Raw genomic sequence first — 17,542 nt, 5'->3', positions numbered from 1 at the left:
ATAATTTACGCTCTGATCTCCTATTAACTGCTTTTTCAAGTTTATTTCTGCTAGTTTGATTTGCCGGGATGTTTGGTTTTGAGTTTCGGAGAGTTTTGGGACACTTAGCCTCTAAATAAGAGTTTAAGTGTTGGAGAGTTGACGGTAGTTAGAAAAGTATGAAGACGACCTCAAAATCGAAATCTGATAGTTCTGTTAGCTCCATTGGGTGATTTTGGGCATAGGGGTGTGTTCGGATTGTATTTTGGAGGTTCGTAGCTCATTTAAGCTTGAAATGCCGAAAGTTGAATTTTTGAAGTTTCCGGTCTAATAGTGAAATTTTGATCCAAGGGTCGCAATGAAATTCCGGAAGTTGGAGTAGTTCCGTAGTGTTGAATGTGACGTGTGTGCAAAATTCCAGGTCATTCGGACGAGGTTTTCTAGACTTTTTGATCGAAAGCGTATTTTGAGAAAATTTGGAGTTCTTAGGCTTAAATCCTTGGTTAATTCGAGGTTTCGATGTTGTTTTAGGTGTTTTAAGGATTGGTACAAGTTTGGGTAGTATTTTGTGACCTGATGGTACCTTTGGTTGAGGTCCCGAGGGCCTCGGGATAAATTCAGGTGGTAGACGGAGGAAATTTTGGAATTTAAGTTGCAGTTTCGGCTATTGGTGCTGTCATAACCGCACCTGCAGTTTGGGTTCCGCAGGTGCGGCATCGCAGATGCGGCTCAATGATCGTAGGACCGGAGTTGTGGAGAAGTAGCAGGTTCCGCATATGCGGGTAGTTAACCGCAGAAGCGGTACCGCAGAAGCGGATGGGAAATCGCATGTGCGGAAATTGGACCTTAAGAGTAAGTCGCAAATGCGACCCCTTGTTCCGCACATGTGGGACCGCAAATGCGTAAACTGCTGGGCAGATTATTTTAAAAGGGGTTTCGCGACTTTGGGGTTTATTTCACCATTTTTATCACGGCTTAGGGAGCTTTGGGGATGATTTGAAAGGGGGATTTCAAGGGAACTTCATTAAGGTAAGGAATTTGGACCTAAAACTCGTTCCTATGCTATTATTTCATGGATTAGAGCTAAAAATCATGGAAATTAAGGGTGAAAATTTGGGGAAACTAAGGCTTAGTGTTGGAGACCTTTGATTAATGAGTTGAGGGACCACTTGAGGTCCAATTTTGGTATGTTTGGTATGCATGAACTCGTGAGAGTGTGAGGTTTCTGGAAATATAAATTTTACCCGATTCCGAGATGTGGGCCTAAGGGTCATTTTGGTCATTTTACATAATTTCGCGTATTAGCTTAGAATTTAATTATAGAATCAGTTACTTGAAGTGTTATTTACATTATGAAATCGAATTGAATAGATTTGGGTCATTTGGAGTCGAGTACTCGTGGGAAGAGCGTGGTTTCAGGTTGATTTTGAGCCGGTTCGAGGTAAGTGGCTTGTCTAACCTTGTGTGGGGGACCTTCCCCTTAGGATTAGTATATTTGGTAATTGAAATGCCTTGTATGTGAGGTGACGAGTGCGTACTTGTGCTAATTGTTGGAAATTCGATTTTCTTTAAGTAATTATTAGCATGTTTCCTTTCCTATTTCTATTACTTGCACTATTAAGCATGTTGTTAGCTTAGGAAAGCATGTCCAAGTGACTTAATTGCTTTCTTTCTTCAACCTGCCTTATTTGAATTCTGTGCAGCATGCTAGGCTAGAATCACTTATTGCCTTCATATGAAATATTGCCATTTCTGTATATTTTCCTGTTGTTGCTATATATTTATTTTGGGACTACAGATGTGGCATTTTGGTAGCTCCCCCTTGTCTGTTTACCATAGGACTACGGATGTGGGATTCCGGTAGCTCCCCCTTGCCTGTTTATTTTGGGACTACGGATGTGGGATTCCTGTAGATCCCCCTGCACAGTTATATGGAACTACGGGAATGCACCTGGTAGATTCCCCCAGTGCTGGGTATTTATATTTGGGACTACAGAGTGGGATTTCGGTAGATCCCCGCACACTATGAGTTGGACTACGGGACGGAATCTCGGGATATCCATTGGATATGTACATATGGGACTACAGGACGGTATCCTAGGAGATCCCCGATTGTTATCATTGGTACTGAGCTGTATTTCTTTTCCTTGTTTACCTTGTTTTTGTATGGTCGTTGTTGTTCTGTACATCATGTGTTATTTCACTACTGTACTTATTTACACTGTTCTGTTCTATACTATTGACCTTATTATTTTATTTAACCTTAGTAGGGCCCTGACCTTCCTCGTTACTACCCAACCGTGGTTAGGCTTAGAACTTACTGATTACTGCTGTGGTGTACTCATCCCTCTCTTGCGCATGTTTTTCATGTGCAGATCTAGGTACCGCTAATCAGGCCTACCATCCTTGAGGGAGGTGACTGCTTTAGAGACTTTTAGGTACATCTGTTGCGTCCGCAGACCGAGAAGTCCCTTTCTATTCTAGCTGTTAAACATTGCTCTTCTGTATTTTCCTTCTTGTTAGATATTCTGGAGTTAGACTGTTAGATATTCCAAAGGCTTGTGTTTTTGTGAGTTTTCGGGTTTTGGGATAGTGTGCTTGGTTTTGAGAATGTCGCATTGCATATGCCGAGCGGCATTATAACTATTGTTTCCATTTAGTTATTTTGGTTTTGAGTATTTTTTCCGCAAGTTTCATTTATGTTCCGCATTTGTTAGGCTTACCTAGTCGTAAAGACTATGTGCCATCACGACAGTTCACGGAGGGAGAACTGGGGTCGTGACAAGTTGGTATCAAAGCTCTGTGTTCACCTGAGTCATGGATCACAATCCGATTTATTAGGGTCTTGGTGATCGGTATGGAGACGTCTGTACTTATCTATGAGATCGAGGCTATGTAACTGTTAGGAAATTCCACTTCCTTTGATTTCCTTGTCGTGCGATATTTTGACATCACAATTCTAAACTTCTGTCTTCTATTCTCTCCCATATGGTGAGGACATGTGCTACCCGAGATGATCAGGTACCTGCACCCCATACTGTAGCCGTTAGAGGCCAGGGTAGAGGCCGAGGCTGCGCACGTGGTGCAGCCAGAGCACCTGCGCGAGCTGCCGCCAAGGTACTACCAGCAGTTCCAGCCGAAGTCCAGGCACCTAACACGCCTACTGCTACTACTACTCTATCTCTTCAAGAGACTTTGGCACAGTTCATGAGCGTGTACACCACTTTGGCTCAGGCAGGGTTGCTTCCCCTTGCTGCAGCTATGTCTCAGGCCAGAGGAGGAGCACAGACTCCCGTCGCCCGAACTCCTGAGTAGCGAGTGCATGTTGATCAGGTCCTTGAGATTATTCCTATACCGCTTACAGTACCAGTTCAGCCCAAGGATAGGGCAGCAGCTTTCGAGGATGAGCAGCTGAGGCTTGAGAGGTTCAAGAAGTACATGCCTCCTGTATTCAGTGGTCTAGCATCGGATGATGCTCTCAAATTTCTAGATGAGTGTTACCGCATTCTCTGTACCATGGGTATATCAAGATCGAGTGGGGTTTCCTTCACTAGCTTCCATCTTCGAGGAGCCGCCTATGAGTGGTGGCACACCTATGAGATAGACAGTCCAAACGAGGCCGCTTCGTTGACTTGGACTCAGTTCTTGGTTCTGTTCCTGAGGGAGTATTTTCCTCAGAGCCTCAGGGACGGGTGGCGCGCAGGGTTTGAGCGTTTACGCCAGGGTGCTATGACTGTCTCTGAGTATGTAGTCTATTACACCAGCTTGGCCAGATATGCCCCAACCTTGGTTTCTACTATCCACGAGAGGGTTCACCGGTTTATTGAGAGCCTTATTTCCATCATCAGATCTAGCATGGCTCGTGAGTTGGAGATGGATATTTCTTATCAGCAGGTGGTGAGCATTGCTAGGAGGATTGAGGGTATGCATGCTAGGGAGAGAGATGAGAGGGAGGCCAAGATGTCTCGAGAGCCGGGCCATTTCTCTAGTGCCCGTGCTCCAGCTGCATGTCATCATGGTAGGGGTTATATGAGTTGCCATGTTCATTCAGCTCTTCCAGCAGCCAGTAGTGCTCCAGCTCCTCCTAGGCCTCAGGAGCCTTATTATGCACCTCCAGTTTCTAGCGCGCCTCCTGTGCGAGGTGCTTTCAGAGGTCAGTCCAGCAGACCTGGCCCGAGCCAGTCACATCTACCACATCCTCCAAGAGCTTGTTTTGAGTGTGGTGACACATGTCATATGGTGAGGGATTGCCCCAGACTTGGGAGGGGTGCACCTCCATAGACTTCTCAGTCACAGCGTGCCCCACAGAGTTCTCAAGCTATGGTTATAGCTCCAGTTGCTACCCCACCTGCTCAGCCAACTAGAGGTGGAGGTCAGGGAGGTAGAGGTCGCCCTAGAGGGGGAGGCCAGGCTAGATACTATGCTCTTCCTACCCGTACCAAGGCTGTTATCTCTGATTCTATCATCACAGGTATTATACTGGTTTGTCGCAGAGACGCATCGGTTTTATTCGGTCCAGGCTCCACTTATTCTTATGTGTCTTCTTATTTTGCTATGCATTTGGGTGTATCTCGGGATTCTTTGAGTTCCCCTGTTTATGTTTCTACTCCTGTAGGAGATTCTCTTGTTGTGGACCGCGTTTATCGGTCGTGTTTGGTTGCTCTTAGTGTTTTTGAGACTAGAGCTGATTTATTGTTACTCAGTATGGTTGACTTCGATATTATCTTGGGCATGAACTGGTTGTCACCCCATTATGCTATTCTTGATTGTCACGCCAAAATCGTGACACTGGCTATGCCAGGTATACTACGTGTTGAGTGGAGGGGTACGTTAGATCACACTCCCAGTAGAGTTATTTCTTTTCTTTAAGCTCAGTGTATGGTTGAGAAGGAGTGTGACGCGTATTTAGCTTATGTGAAAGATGTCAATATTGATAAGCCTTCAATTGATTCAGTTCCAGTAGTACGGGACTTTCCCAATGTGTTTCCAGCTAATCTTTCGGGCATGCCGCCTGATAGAGATATTGATTTTGGCATTGATCTATTACCGGGAACTCAGCCCATTTCTATTCCTCTGTATCGTATGGATCCTCCTGAGTTAAAGGATCAGTTGCAGGAATTGCTTGATAAGGGTTTTATTCGGCCTAGTGTATCACCTTGGGGTGCTCCTGTCTTTTTGTGAAGAAAAAGGATGGTTCTATGCGTATGTGTATTGATTATCGCCAGTTGAACAAAGTGATAGTGAAGAAACGTTATCCTTTGCCTCGCATTGATGATCTGTTTGACCAGCTTCAGGGTGCACGAGTGTTTTTTAATATTGATTTGCCCTCAGGTTACCATTAGTTGAAGATTCGGGAGCTAGATAACCCGAAGACTACTTTCAGGACTCGGTATGGCCATTACGAGTTCCTTGTCATGTCATTTGGGCTGACCAATGCCCCAGCAACCTTTATGCATTTGATGCACAGTGTGTTCCGGCCATATCTTGACTCATTCGTCATTGTCTTTATTGATGACATTCTGGTGTATTCCCGGGGTCGAGAAGATCATGAACATCACCTTAAGACTGTGCTTCAAACTCTGAGAGAGAAGAAGTTATATGCTAAATTCTCAAAATGTGAGTTTTGGTTGGATTCAGTGGCATTCTTAGGCCATGTGGAATCGAGTGAAGGTATTCAGGTGGATCTGAAGAATATAGAGGACGTGCAGAGTTGTCCTAGACCATCCTCAGCTACCAAGATCTGCAATTTCCTTGATTTGGCGGGCTACTACCATTGTTTTGTGGAAGGGATTTCATAGATTGCAGCCCCTATGACCAGGTTGACCCAGAAGGGTTCTCCGTTTCAATGGACGGATGAGTGTGAGGCGAGCTTTCAGAAGCTCAAGACAGCTTTGACTACAACCATAATTTTGATACTGCCTGCAGGTTTAGTGTCTTATACGGTCTATTGTGATGCCTCGAGGGTTGGCCTCGGAGCGGTGTTAATGCAGGATGGTAGGGTGATTGCCTACGCATCCATACAATTGAAGATACATGAGAAGAACTACCCTGTTCACGACCTTGAGTTAGGTGCCATTGTTCACGCCCTGAAGATTTGGTGCCATTATTAATACGGGGTTCCCTGTGAGATTTATACTGACCATCGGAGCTTGCAGCACCTGTTCAAGCAAAAGGATCTATATTTGCACCAGAGGAGGTGGTTAGAGTTGCTAAAGGACTATGACATCACTATTTTGTCTCACCCGGGCAAGGCCAATGTGGTGGCCGATGCTTTGAGTCACCAGGCAGAGAGTTGGGGAGTTGGTCTTATTTACCAGCATCGGAGAGGCCTATGGCGATGGATGTTCAGGCCTTAGCCAACCAGTCTGTGAGATTGGATCTTTCGGAGGCCAGTCGGGTTCTAGCTTGCGAGGTTTCTCGGTCTTCTTTATTTGATCGTATCAGGGAGAGGTAGTATGATGACCCTCATTTACTTGTCCTCAAGGACAAGGTTCAGCACGATGATGCCACAGATGTGACTATTGATGATTATGGGGTATTGAGGATGCAGGGTCGGATTTGTGTACCCAATGTTGATGGGCTTTGAGAGTTGATTCTAGAGGAGTCCCATAGTTCGTAGTATTCCATCCATCCGGGTGCCGCAAAGATGTATCAGGATTTGAGACAACACTATTGGTGGAGGCGGATGAAGAAGGATATAGTTGGATTTGTAGTTCGGTGCCTCAACTGTCAGCAGGTGAAGTAAGAGCACTAGAGACCGGGTCGATTGCTTCAGCAGATAGAGATTCCGGAATGGAAGTGGGAGCGGATCACCATGGACTTTATAGTTGGGCTCCCACGGACTTTAAGGAAGTTCGATGCTATTTTGGTGATTGTGGATCGGCTAACCAAGGCCGATCATTTCATTCATGTGTGTACTACTTATTCCTCGGAGCAGTTGGCGGAGATTTATATCCGGGAGATTGTTCATCTACATGGTATTCCAGTGTCCATCATTGCAGATAGAGGGACTTAGTTTACATCACGGTTCTAGAGGGTCATTCAGCATGAGTTGGGTACTCAGGTGGAGTCGAGTACATCATTTCACCCTCAGATGGACGGACAGTTCAAGCGCACTATTCAGATTCTTGAGGATATGCTCCGTGCGTGTGTGATTGAGTTTGGAGGGTCTTGGGATCAGTTCTTGCCATTAGCAGAGTTTGCCTATAACAACAACTATCAGTCCAGCATTCAGATGGCACCGTATGAGGCTTTATATGGGAGACGGTGTAAATCCCTGCTGGGTTGGTTTGAGCCAGGTGAGGCTAGACTATTGGGCACAGACTTGGTTTAGGATGCTTTAGAGAAGGTTAAGGTGATTCAGGATAGACTCCGTACAGCCCAGTCTAGCCAGAAGAGTTACGCGGACCGGAAGGTTCGTGATGTTTCCTATATGGATGGAGAGCGGGTTCTGCTCCAGGTTTCGCCTATGAAGGGCATCATGAGATCCGGGAAGAAAGGAAAGTAGAGTCCGAGATTTATTGGCCATTTTGAGATATTAAGGCATGTTGGGGAGGTTGCTTATGAGCTTGCCTTACCTCCCAGCTTGGCCGGAGTTCATCTGGTATTTTATCTCTCGATACTCCGGAGGTATCACGGTGATCCGTCGCATGTGTTGGATTTCAGTTCAATCTAGTTGGACAAGTATTTATCCTATGTTGAGGAGCTAGTGGCAATATTGGATAGGCAGGTTAGAAAGCTGAGGTCAAAGAATATTGCCTTCAATAAAGGTTCAGTGGGGGGCCAGCCGGTCGAGGAGGTGACCTGGGAGACCGAGCAGGATATGCGTAGTCGTTACCCTCATCTTTTCACTACTTCAGGTATGTCTTTATGCTCGTTCGAGGATGAACGAATGTTTAAGTGTAGGAGGATGTGATGACCCGGCCGGTCGTCTTAAGAATTTACGCCCCGATTCCCTATTAACTGCTTTCCCCAAGTTTATTTCTACTAATTTGATTTGCCGGGATGTTCGGTATTGTGTTTCGGAGAGTTTTGGGACACTTATTCCCTAAATAAGAGCTTAAGTATTGGAGAGTTGACCGTAGTCGGAACAGTGTGAAGACGACTCGGAATGGAAATTTGATGGTTCCATTAGCTCTGTTGGGTGATTTTGGGCTTAGGGGTGCATTCAGATTGTGTTTTAGAGGTCCGTAGCTAATTTAGGCTTGAAATGCCGAAAGTTGAATTTTTGAAGTTTCTGGTCTTATAGTGAGATTTTGAACCGAGGGTTGGAATGAAATTCCGGAAGTTGGAGTAGCTCCGTAGCATTGAATGTGACGTGTGTGCAAAATTTCATGTCATTCGGACGAGGTTTGCTAGACTTTTTGATCGAAAGTGTAGTTTGAGAAAATTTGGAGTTCTTAAGCATAAAGCCTTGGTTAATTCGAGGTTTTGATGCTGTTTTGAGTGTTTTAAGGATTGATACAAGTTTAGGTAGTGTTTTGTGACTTGACGGTGCCTTTGGTTGAGGTCTCGGGGGCATCGGGATGAATTTGGGTGCTTGATTGAGGAAATTTTGGAGTTTAAGTTGCAGCTTCAGCTGCTGGTGCTGTCATAACCGCACCTGCGGTTTGGGTTCAGCAGGTGCGGCGATGCGATCGCAGGAGCGGAGTTGTGGAGAAGCAGCATCTTCCGCAGATGCGGGTAGTTAACCGCAGAAGCGGTACCGCACCTGCGGACGAGAAATAGCAAGTGCGAAAATTGGACCTTAAGTGTAAGTCGCAGATGCGACACCTTGTTCCGCACATGCGGGATCGCAGAAGCGGTCCCAAGGCCGCAGATGCATAAACTGCTGGGCAGATTATTTTAAAAGGGGTTCCGCGACTTTGAGATTTATTTCACCATTTTTATCACGGCTTGGGAGCTTTTGGGATGATTTGAAAGGGGGATTTCAAGGGAACTTCATTGAGGTAAGGAATTTAGACCTAAAACTCGTTCCTATGCTATCATTTCACAGATTAGAGCTAGAAATCATGGAAATTAAGGATGAAAATTTGGGGAAACTAGGGCTTAGTGTTGGAGACTTTTGAGTAATGATTTGAGGGACCATTTGAGGTCCGATTTGGGTAATTTTTGTATGCATGAACTCATGAGTGTGCGAGGTTTCTGGAAATATAATTTTTACCTGACTCCGAGACGTGGGCCCGAGGGGTATTTTGGTCATTTTACATAATTTCGCATATTAGCTTAGAATTTAATTGTAGAATCAGTTACTTGAAGTGTTATTTACATTATGAAATCGAATTGAATAGATTTGGGTCATTTGGAGTCGAGTACTCATGTCAAGAGCGTGGTTTCAGGTTGATTTTGAGTCGGTTCGAGGTAAGCGGCTTGTCTAACCTTGTGTGAGTGACCTTCTCCTTAGGATTGGTATATTTGGTAATTGAAATGCCTTGTACGTGAGGTGACGAGTGCGTACTTGTGCTAATTGTTGGAAATCCGGTTTTCTTTAAGTAATTATTAGTATGTTTCCTTTCCTGTTTCTATTACTTGCACTATTAAGCCTTTTGTTAGCTTAGGAAAGCATGTCTAAGTGACTTAATTGCTTTATTTGTTCAACCTGCTTTACTTGAATTCTGTGCAGCATGCTAGGCTAGAATCATTTGTTGCCTTCATATGAAATATTTCCATTTCTATATATTTTCCTGTTGCTGCTGTGTATTTATTTCGGGACTACGAAAGTGGGATTCCGGTAGCTCCCCCTTGTCTGTTTACCTTGGGACTACGGATATGGGATTCCGTTAGATCCCCCTGCATAGTTATATGGAACTACGGGAATGCACCCGGTAGATTCCCCCAGTGCTGGGTATTTATATTTGGGACTATGGAGCGGGATTCCGGTAGATCCCCGCGCACTATGAGTTGGACTAAGGGATGGGATCCCGGGAGATCCATTGGATATGTACATATGGGACTACAGGACGGTATCCTAGGAGATCCCCGATCGTTATCATTGGTGCTGGGCTGTATTTTCTTTCCGTGTTTACCTTGTTTCTGTATGGTCGTTGTTGTTCTGTACATCTTGTGTTATTTCACTGTTGTACTTATTTACACTGTTCTGTTCTATACTGTTGACCTTATTATTTTATTTAACCTTTGTAGGGCCCTGACCTTCCTCGTCACTACCCAACCGAGGTTAGGCTTGGCACTTACTGAGTACCGCTGTGGTGTACTCATCCCTCTCCTGCACATGTTTTTCATGTGCAGATCTAGGTACCGCTACTCAGGCCTACCATCCTTGAGGGAGACGACTGCTCTAGAGACTTCGAGGTACATCTGCCGCGTCCGCAGACCGAGAAGTCCCTTTCTATTCTAGCTGTTAAACATTGCTCTTCTGTATTTTCCTTCTTGTTAGATATTTTGGAGTTAGACTGTTAGATATTCCAAAGGCTTGTGTTTCCGTGAGTTCCGGGTTTTGGGATAGTGTACTTGGTTTTGAGAATGTCGCGTTGCATATGCCAAGCGGCATTATAACTATTGTTTCCATTCAGTTATTTTGATTTTGATTATTTTTTCCGCAATTTTCATTTATGTTCCGCATTTGTTAGGCTTACCTAGTCGTAGAGACTAGGTGCCGTCACGACAGTTCACGGAGGGCGAACTGGGGTCGTGACACTACCTTACTTGGTATTAGTTCTTTTTCCTTATTTTCTACCTTTATGCTACATTTATGTTTTTTTTTTCTATGCAAAACTCACTCAAATTAGCAAGATCGTACACGTAAAAGTTGAGGATATTATATGTAAACATGAGTCTTTTTAATCAGATGAAAAATGATTCACACACGCTAATTATATACAAATAGGAGTGTTTGTCCAAAATCCTAAATGCTCGAATGAGATAAAAAAATTGAGTGAAAAAACACACTTATCACACAAGTTTTCCTCTTTAATTAGTACAAAAAAATAATAGCTAAATATATCATAGATGTTAATCCTTACATTTACCCTTAGAAGGATAAGAATCAAGTTCCAGTTCTATATTACACGAAACTAACTTTTGTTTGTTGATTTCGGCTCGTCTAACCAGTTTTATTAATGAGAAAGTATGACACTTATAGTTTCTTTCATATAAAGTATCTAGATATTATATCGAAATAGTGGTGATATTATGCCTCAAGGGAACACATGAAAAAGAATTAAATCATAAGAGATCAAAAAGATTATTACCTTCTTGAAGCAGTATCAACGTCTTGGATTCTCCGAACAACGTTGAAGACAAAAAATAAGGTTGTTAAAAATGAATCTACCACCTTATGAAATCATAGCATAAATATGGATTCTTTGGTTGCTCAGGAATCCACGTGAAGATGCCAATATATATGTATATTACAGTTGTGATGACAATTTAGTGTTGAATATAAGTTAATCACCGGTAAAAGAAAATAAGGTTGTGAATAGAATTGTTGGGACTGTTCATGAAAGTGTATGAATGTTGGCTGGGGAGTATTTTATTTTTATTTCATTTTTTAATAAGTAAAGTATTTAAATTATTTAAAAGGATAATTTTGTAATTTAACAATTGACTAAAGGTCTTCCCACTTTTAATGTAGTACTAGTTTCTCGACACATGCGTTGTACGTGTATGTCAACTTTTGTAGTAAAATAATATGGTAAAATATATAGTATTAATAATATTAAAATAAAACTTCAAAAGAAATGTAGTATAAGTTTATGTGAATAATCAATGTAAATCATCATGTGGTGACCTGTTTATCGAGATAAAAATGATTGGATATCATCTAGACGTATTGATATAAATAACTAAAGTTTAAATTTGGGGTGAAGGAGACGTTACTTTAGTAGTATTTGTTGCTATTTCGGTCACTATCATAGTTTGTTCTTGTACACAATCAACTGAATTGGTAACCCCTTTTCTCACTTGGTTATTCATTGGCAAAATATCTTAAAACACCAATAAACTTAACACGAATTATTAGTTACACTCTTGAACTATTCGTAATTTTAATTACCCTTAGACTTGGTTATTCAATAGTTGTTATCTCCTAAATAATCTCATCCTAGGATAGTGGCATGAACTTGCCTCCCACATGGTTTTTTCTTGACCATTTGGCATATTTGAACAATGAAATATATATTTTACCTTTTTAAGTATAGTACTTTTTTAGATAATATTTTTGGAGTAAAAGTTATAATAAAACTTGGCGAGAGCTTCTTTATTTAAGCTAAAGAATTTATTTAGCTAAAAATGATGAAGTTTTAGTTTGTTTTCTTTTTTGAGTTGACCTGGAAAAGAAGAAATGCACGGTTAAAATAAATGGTTATGACATCTAAAGAAAATATAAAAATACATAGCTTAAACTTTACTATTTTGGCTAAAAAAATTATTTAGCTAAAAATTATAGAGCTTGAAGCAAGCATTTTTCACAGATTTTTCCCGAAAAAAGAAATACACAGTTAAAATAACATAGTCATTACATCTAAATAAGAAATATGAAATACACTATTATAAGTTTTTTATTTTGTCTATACCTTCTTGATGTGGTAAAAGATAATGGACATGTAGTAAAATAAACTTACTGATTTGACTCGACAATAAAAATATACCGTTCAAATAAATAACCATTATATCTAAAGAAAAATAACAAGAAATACACAATTAGTACTCTATTATTTTAGTTAGAGTTTTATTTTCCTATAATGATGGAGTTCCAACCTAAATTTTCATAAATTTTGCCCACAAAAAAAACACACTGTTGGAAAAAATAGACATTATATCTATAGACGAAATAAAAAGGACTAAAAGTTGGGGTAAAAACACATTGTATATAAAGATGAAGCAAAAAAAAATACATAATTGTAACAAATAAATTATTACATATGACTGTGTGTCAATTAACGGTTAAAAAATAACCTACTGGAAAGCTGTTTTTTAAATTTTTCTTTACTTCAAGCGTTTAGGAGAGAATATATCCATACTCTTCGCCACAACAACGTCCAAGGGGGTAATGACCGTCAAATAGTCAAGTTCAGGGGGTAATTAAGACCGCGAATAGTTTAGCAGTGTAACTAATAATTCATGCCAACTTTAATGTGATTTTAGGGTATTCCGCCTTATTTATTTATGGTTTATTATATGTGTTGTTGCACATATATTGTTATTATTGTATTGAGGATAAAACTCAATGCAACAAAGTAATGTTCGAACAATATTAGTTATTCTAGTATATCAAAATTCATCTTCATCGTTTCCTTATTTTTAGATATTTTAACATTAATTGTAGTTGTAAATATTTCACGTGTTAAAGTTTTTGTCTTGTTTTTAAGAAATTGTAGCCTCTTTTTTACAGTCACATACATATCAAGAAGTTATTATTAAAAGAATCTATGATTTATGTATATAATTCGTTCATCGTATGTCTTCCTTAGAATGGCTAGTCTATTATTATCAATTTTATGATATACATTTATAAAGATATAGATATTATTAGTGATAGAAAAACTTAATAATTACATTATTTTCTTTCAAATGTTGATGTAATATATTTTTTCACATGTCATTCTTAAAGATAATTTCACTTTAGCATTAAAGTAAATATAAATATTTTTGTCACAAAATGTATCATATATGAATATATATGTACATATATATGGGATTGCACGTGCACACGCACATAATTATACATAGACATGGAAATAATTTTATTTTTCTTTTACTCAACCCAATAAGAAGAAGAAAATTTTTTAGAGTTGGAGTAGTAGATTCAATAAAAAAAAATAGCAATACACACGTCTAACTCTCAAGATGGATTGGCATAAAAGTTAAGGAGTGTCATATTTTATTTTATTTTGGTCAAATTAAAATTTTGTATTTAACCAATGGAAATATTTATATCCGCTAGCCCACAGGACTCTAAAGCTAGATCCTTTACAGTCTTTCTATTCTCATAATTATAGTTATGTACTTTTCCTAATCTCTTCGTGATTTATACATTGTTTCCACTAGGATATCTATTTAATTGTTCTAACATTGACTTCCATTTGCTCCTGTTCTGGCCTTTGATATGCAGCTGCAAAGCTATTTCTCGAACTCTTTCTGCATATGTAATACACTTATTCTGAAATCTTCTTTTATTCCTCTCCATCCATGTGTTTTGTATAACCGACTAAAGTCATATTGTTTTGTATAACCGACCAAAAAGAAGTATCAGAAAGCCAAAATAATAACTATTCTTTTTATGTTATCAATTGACTGCCAGCGAAACTAGTTAAATAGATATGATTCTTTTTTTAGAATGGACACTTTAAATAAAATTAGTTTCTATTTTTATATTTCTCTTTCTACTTTTATGATATCTAACTACCAATAATCTCTCTATGCTCTTTAATTTATTTTATTTTTCATATTATATTTCTAATTTCTAATTTTCAATCATGAATTCACAATATTTATAGGAATTTAACTATGTCTATAAAAAAAAATTATATTATCAATACAACTTAACATTTGAATTCTATTATAGCTTGTTTGGATGGTTGTTACATATCGTTTCATAATGTATCGTATTGTATTGTATTGTATTATACTGTATCGTTTGATGAATACAATATTTGGATGGATTGTGTCGTTTTGTCGTCGTTTCATGGTATCATGCACCAGTAATATGATGAATAAACTTGCAATATTATAAAGAAAAATTATGAGATGGTATATAAAAAGGTAGGGTAAATGATAAAATAAAATTATTTAATAATAATGAAGGGTGAGATTGAGAGAAAAACACAAGGAAACGATGCGACCACACCAAATCGGTCGTTACATAAAGTGACACATTTCGTCGTTACGTAACGATAGATTTAACGATACGATACAATAAAATTTAAGTAACAATCAAAACAAACATTGTATTTAAAGTAACAATACGATACGATACAATTGGTAACAACCATCCAAACAAGCTGTTATTCTCACTAATTACTTATGTTAATTTACTTTTAAGAGATCAAAAAGTGTAAAAAGTTTTATATTGTTAATGCACAAAAGTTAAATTTTATTTCTAGTTCTAATTATAATCTTTTACATGTAATCCTCGAAATTTTATATACTACTTTTTTCAGAAGCCGTATTATGTTTTGAAATGGTCAAAAGCGTTGGTAATAGATATGTTAGTTATTCTTTTCTTTAAATTGAGGGGAAAAAAATATAAAAACTCACGTGCTGTTTATGTTGTTCCATAGAATATTGTACCGATGAAACCATTTGGAAGGGCCAAACCAAAGATAATATCTTATCGGTGCTCCCACTTCCTTACTTCGTTGTTTGCTCGAAATCTTCATGCTTTGCTCTTAAGACTTAAATAAATGGTTGAATAGAGAAACGATAGTTAGTTGCTTTTCTAAAAAGACACAACTTTTTAGAAAGGACACTTCAAATTAAATCAGTTTTTTTCTTCTTAATTAGTATTATTATTATTATTAATTATAATTATAAGTAGGATATTTAAGTTTTTAAGAAGGATATTTTAGTAATTCAACTTTTTAATTAAGGGCTTCCCACTTTTAATATAATATAGATACATTAGAGATGGAGATCTAAACACAAATTAATATTATTATGGAACAGTGGGACATTATGAGTGGAATGATATTGTAATGGAGGAATGGTTTATGCCGTGCAATTATTATGATATTGATATGTTATTGCACGATAAATTTTCGTGAAGCGCGTGGATATAGATTCGTCCCTCTCTGGAGTCAAGTGATCACCTAATTTATATTGAGCCCTATAAGAGCAGGTGATACGCGTATCGTATTGGACTACATGAGATATGCTGGATTATGTTGGGCACATTGGATGTGATGAATATTATTTGTGATTGAGTCTTGAAGATGCCTAAACATCCTAAACTCGTGTAGGAGATTTCATATTGGTTTTACTTGGTGCATATCATCTTTATATGCGAATATTGCAATTGAATTATGATTTGGTTATCTTGTTCTAAGAAGCATACATATCCTATCTCTGATTAGTGAACCTTACTATATATGTTGTTCTTGATTATTTTTCTGAGATTCCATGTTGTTATGAACTTTTCAGGTGGTAAAGGTGAGTATCATTTTCTTGTCAAAATCTCGTCAGTACTTCTTCGATGTTAAACTAAATACTTATCGAGTATACATTAATTTTTATACTCGTATTATACTTTTGCATATTTTGTGTAGATTCCGATATTGATCCTAGTGGTGTCCAGGAGGTTGCCTTGTAGTTGGCCATTGGAGACTCGCGGTGAGCTGCTATGAAGGTCTAGCATCTTATGAAGTCCCCTTCCTTTATTTCACACTGTGTTTTTTTAACTAGACAATACTCTTGTATTATACTCAATTTTATTTAATCTTAGCAGCTTATGACTTCGTACTACCGTATTTGAAAGTATGTTGTAGTGTTTTCCAGATTTGGCTGATGATTTGGGGGTTATTTATGTTTTGTCTATATTATGACAGCAAATCATCCCTCACTTGTCTTGCTTTGGTTGGTTATAAATGTTGGTTTATCTAGCGAGTCGGGTTAGGTGTTATCACAAACCTAATATATTTTTGGGTCGTGAGAATAGGTGTATCTTTACCTAATTTTAATTTGGAAGGCATCATTTCCAAAATAATAACATTCAATCAAGATTACAAGGGAAGTTGACCAATCGTAGGAGTAGTAATGTTTTATTTCTTAACCGACCATGAGGACTGCACACGTCTTCTCTTGTTGAACTTAAGAAGAGATGACGTTTAATAATTAGAAAATTAAATGTCGGTTGAATATATCAATTTATGTTATTTTAAAGTCTGAAGCTTAGGTAGTGAACAAAATAAAAGTCACATCCACAAAAATATCTCCCCTCTACCCTATTTTATATACATTACGTTATTATAACAATAGTAGTTGCGTTGTTAAAGTATTTTAATTAAGATGGGTCTATAATGTGACATTATTAGTTAATACAAGAATCCCTTGAAGTTTGAAGATGATTGGGGCCAATTCTTACGTAGTTGCCATCCATAGAGAGACTATGGAGTTTTGAAAGCTGCAGAAAGGGTACATTAGTATTCTCGGAATTGGCAACATTGAAAGAAAGGGTAAGGGGTAGGAATTAAATTATTTAGGTGTTGCTCTACTAAAGTAGTCGGCAACCAAATTTTTCTTTCTCACTCCTTATGTACTTTTTTTTACTTCATTCATACTTTTTTACTTTTTCTGAAGACACTTGGGGATGAGGCAAGACAATTGTACTTGTGTAAAGTCGGCAATTTGAACATGGTTAAACTTGACATGTAGTTCCATAAATTACTGCTTCGAGAAGCTTTAAAAATTTACGTCTTCCTTCTCTTCATAACAACACTATTGAGTGTCTTTTTTTTTTTTGTAGGGTTGTGACATTGTCTGTTTTAAAAACATGAGAGTTATATTGACGGGTATTGTGGAAATTCTTTTTTTTTTTTGACCAAACAGGAAATTGTATATTAATAACTACTTGTTTCGTACATAGCATTCATAGTTTGTGTCACTAAGGACA

The 17,542-nt window shown here is 38.7% G+C and overlaps 1 protein-coding gene across 1 annotated transcript; it reads left to right on the top strand.

Annotated features, from left to right (window-relative positions):
* Positions 1 to 3,495: 3,495 nt before the first annotated feature.
* On the top strand, positions 3,496 to 17,426 carry LOC138873744 (uncharacterized). Its single transcript, XM_070152221.1, has 5 exons — positions 3,496 to 4,045; positions 16,075 to 16,083; positions 16,200 to 16,231; positions 17,230 to 17,300; positions 17,396 to 17,426. Exons 1-5 carry the CDS (start codon positions 3,496 to 3,498, stop codon positions 17,424 to 17,426), a joined length of 693 nt encoding a protein of 230 aa, XP_070008322.1.
* The last annotated feature ends 116 nt before the right edge of the window (positions 17,427 to 17,542 follow it).

This window comes from Nicotiana sylvestris, chromosome 7, assembly GCF_000393655.2.
Source record: "Nicotiana sylvestris chromosome 7, ASM39365v2, whole genome shotgun sequence".
NCBI lineage: Eukaryota > Viridiplantae > Streptophyta > Magnoliopsida > Solanales > Solanaceae > Nicotiana > Nicotiana sylvestris.
Note: the sequence above shows the minus strand (reverse complement) of the source record. Positions and strands in the feature narration are given on the sequence as shown.

What these genes read in the sequence shown, in the direction of transcription:
- LOC138873744 (XM_070152221.1), top strand. Translation starts at nt 3,496, where the DNA reads ATGGGTATATCAAGATCGAGTGGGGTTTCCTTCACTAGCTTCCATCTT. An exon ending in ATCCTAGTGGTGTCCAGGAG is followed by an intron (nt 16,232 to 17,229) that starts GTTGCCTTGTAG and finishes CTTTTTCTGAAG; the next exon opens with ACACTTGGGGATGAGGCAAG. An exon ending in AACATGGTTAAACTTGACAT is followed by an intron (nt 17,301 to 17,395) that starts GTAGTTCCATAA and finishes TTTTTTTTGTAG; the next exon opens with GGTTGTGACATTGTCTGTTT.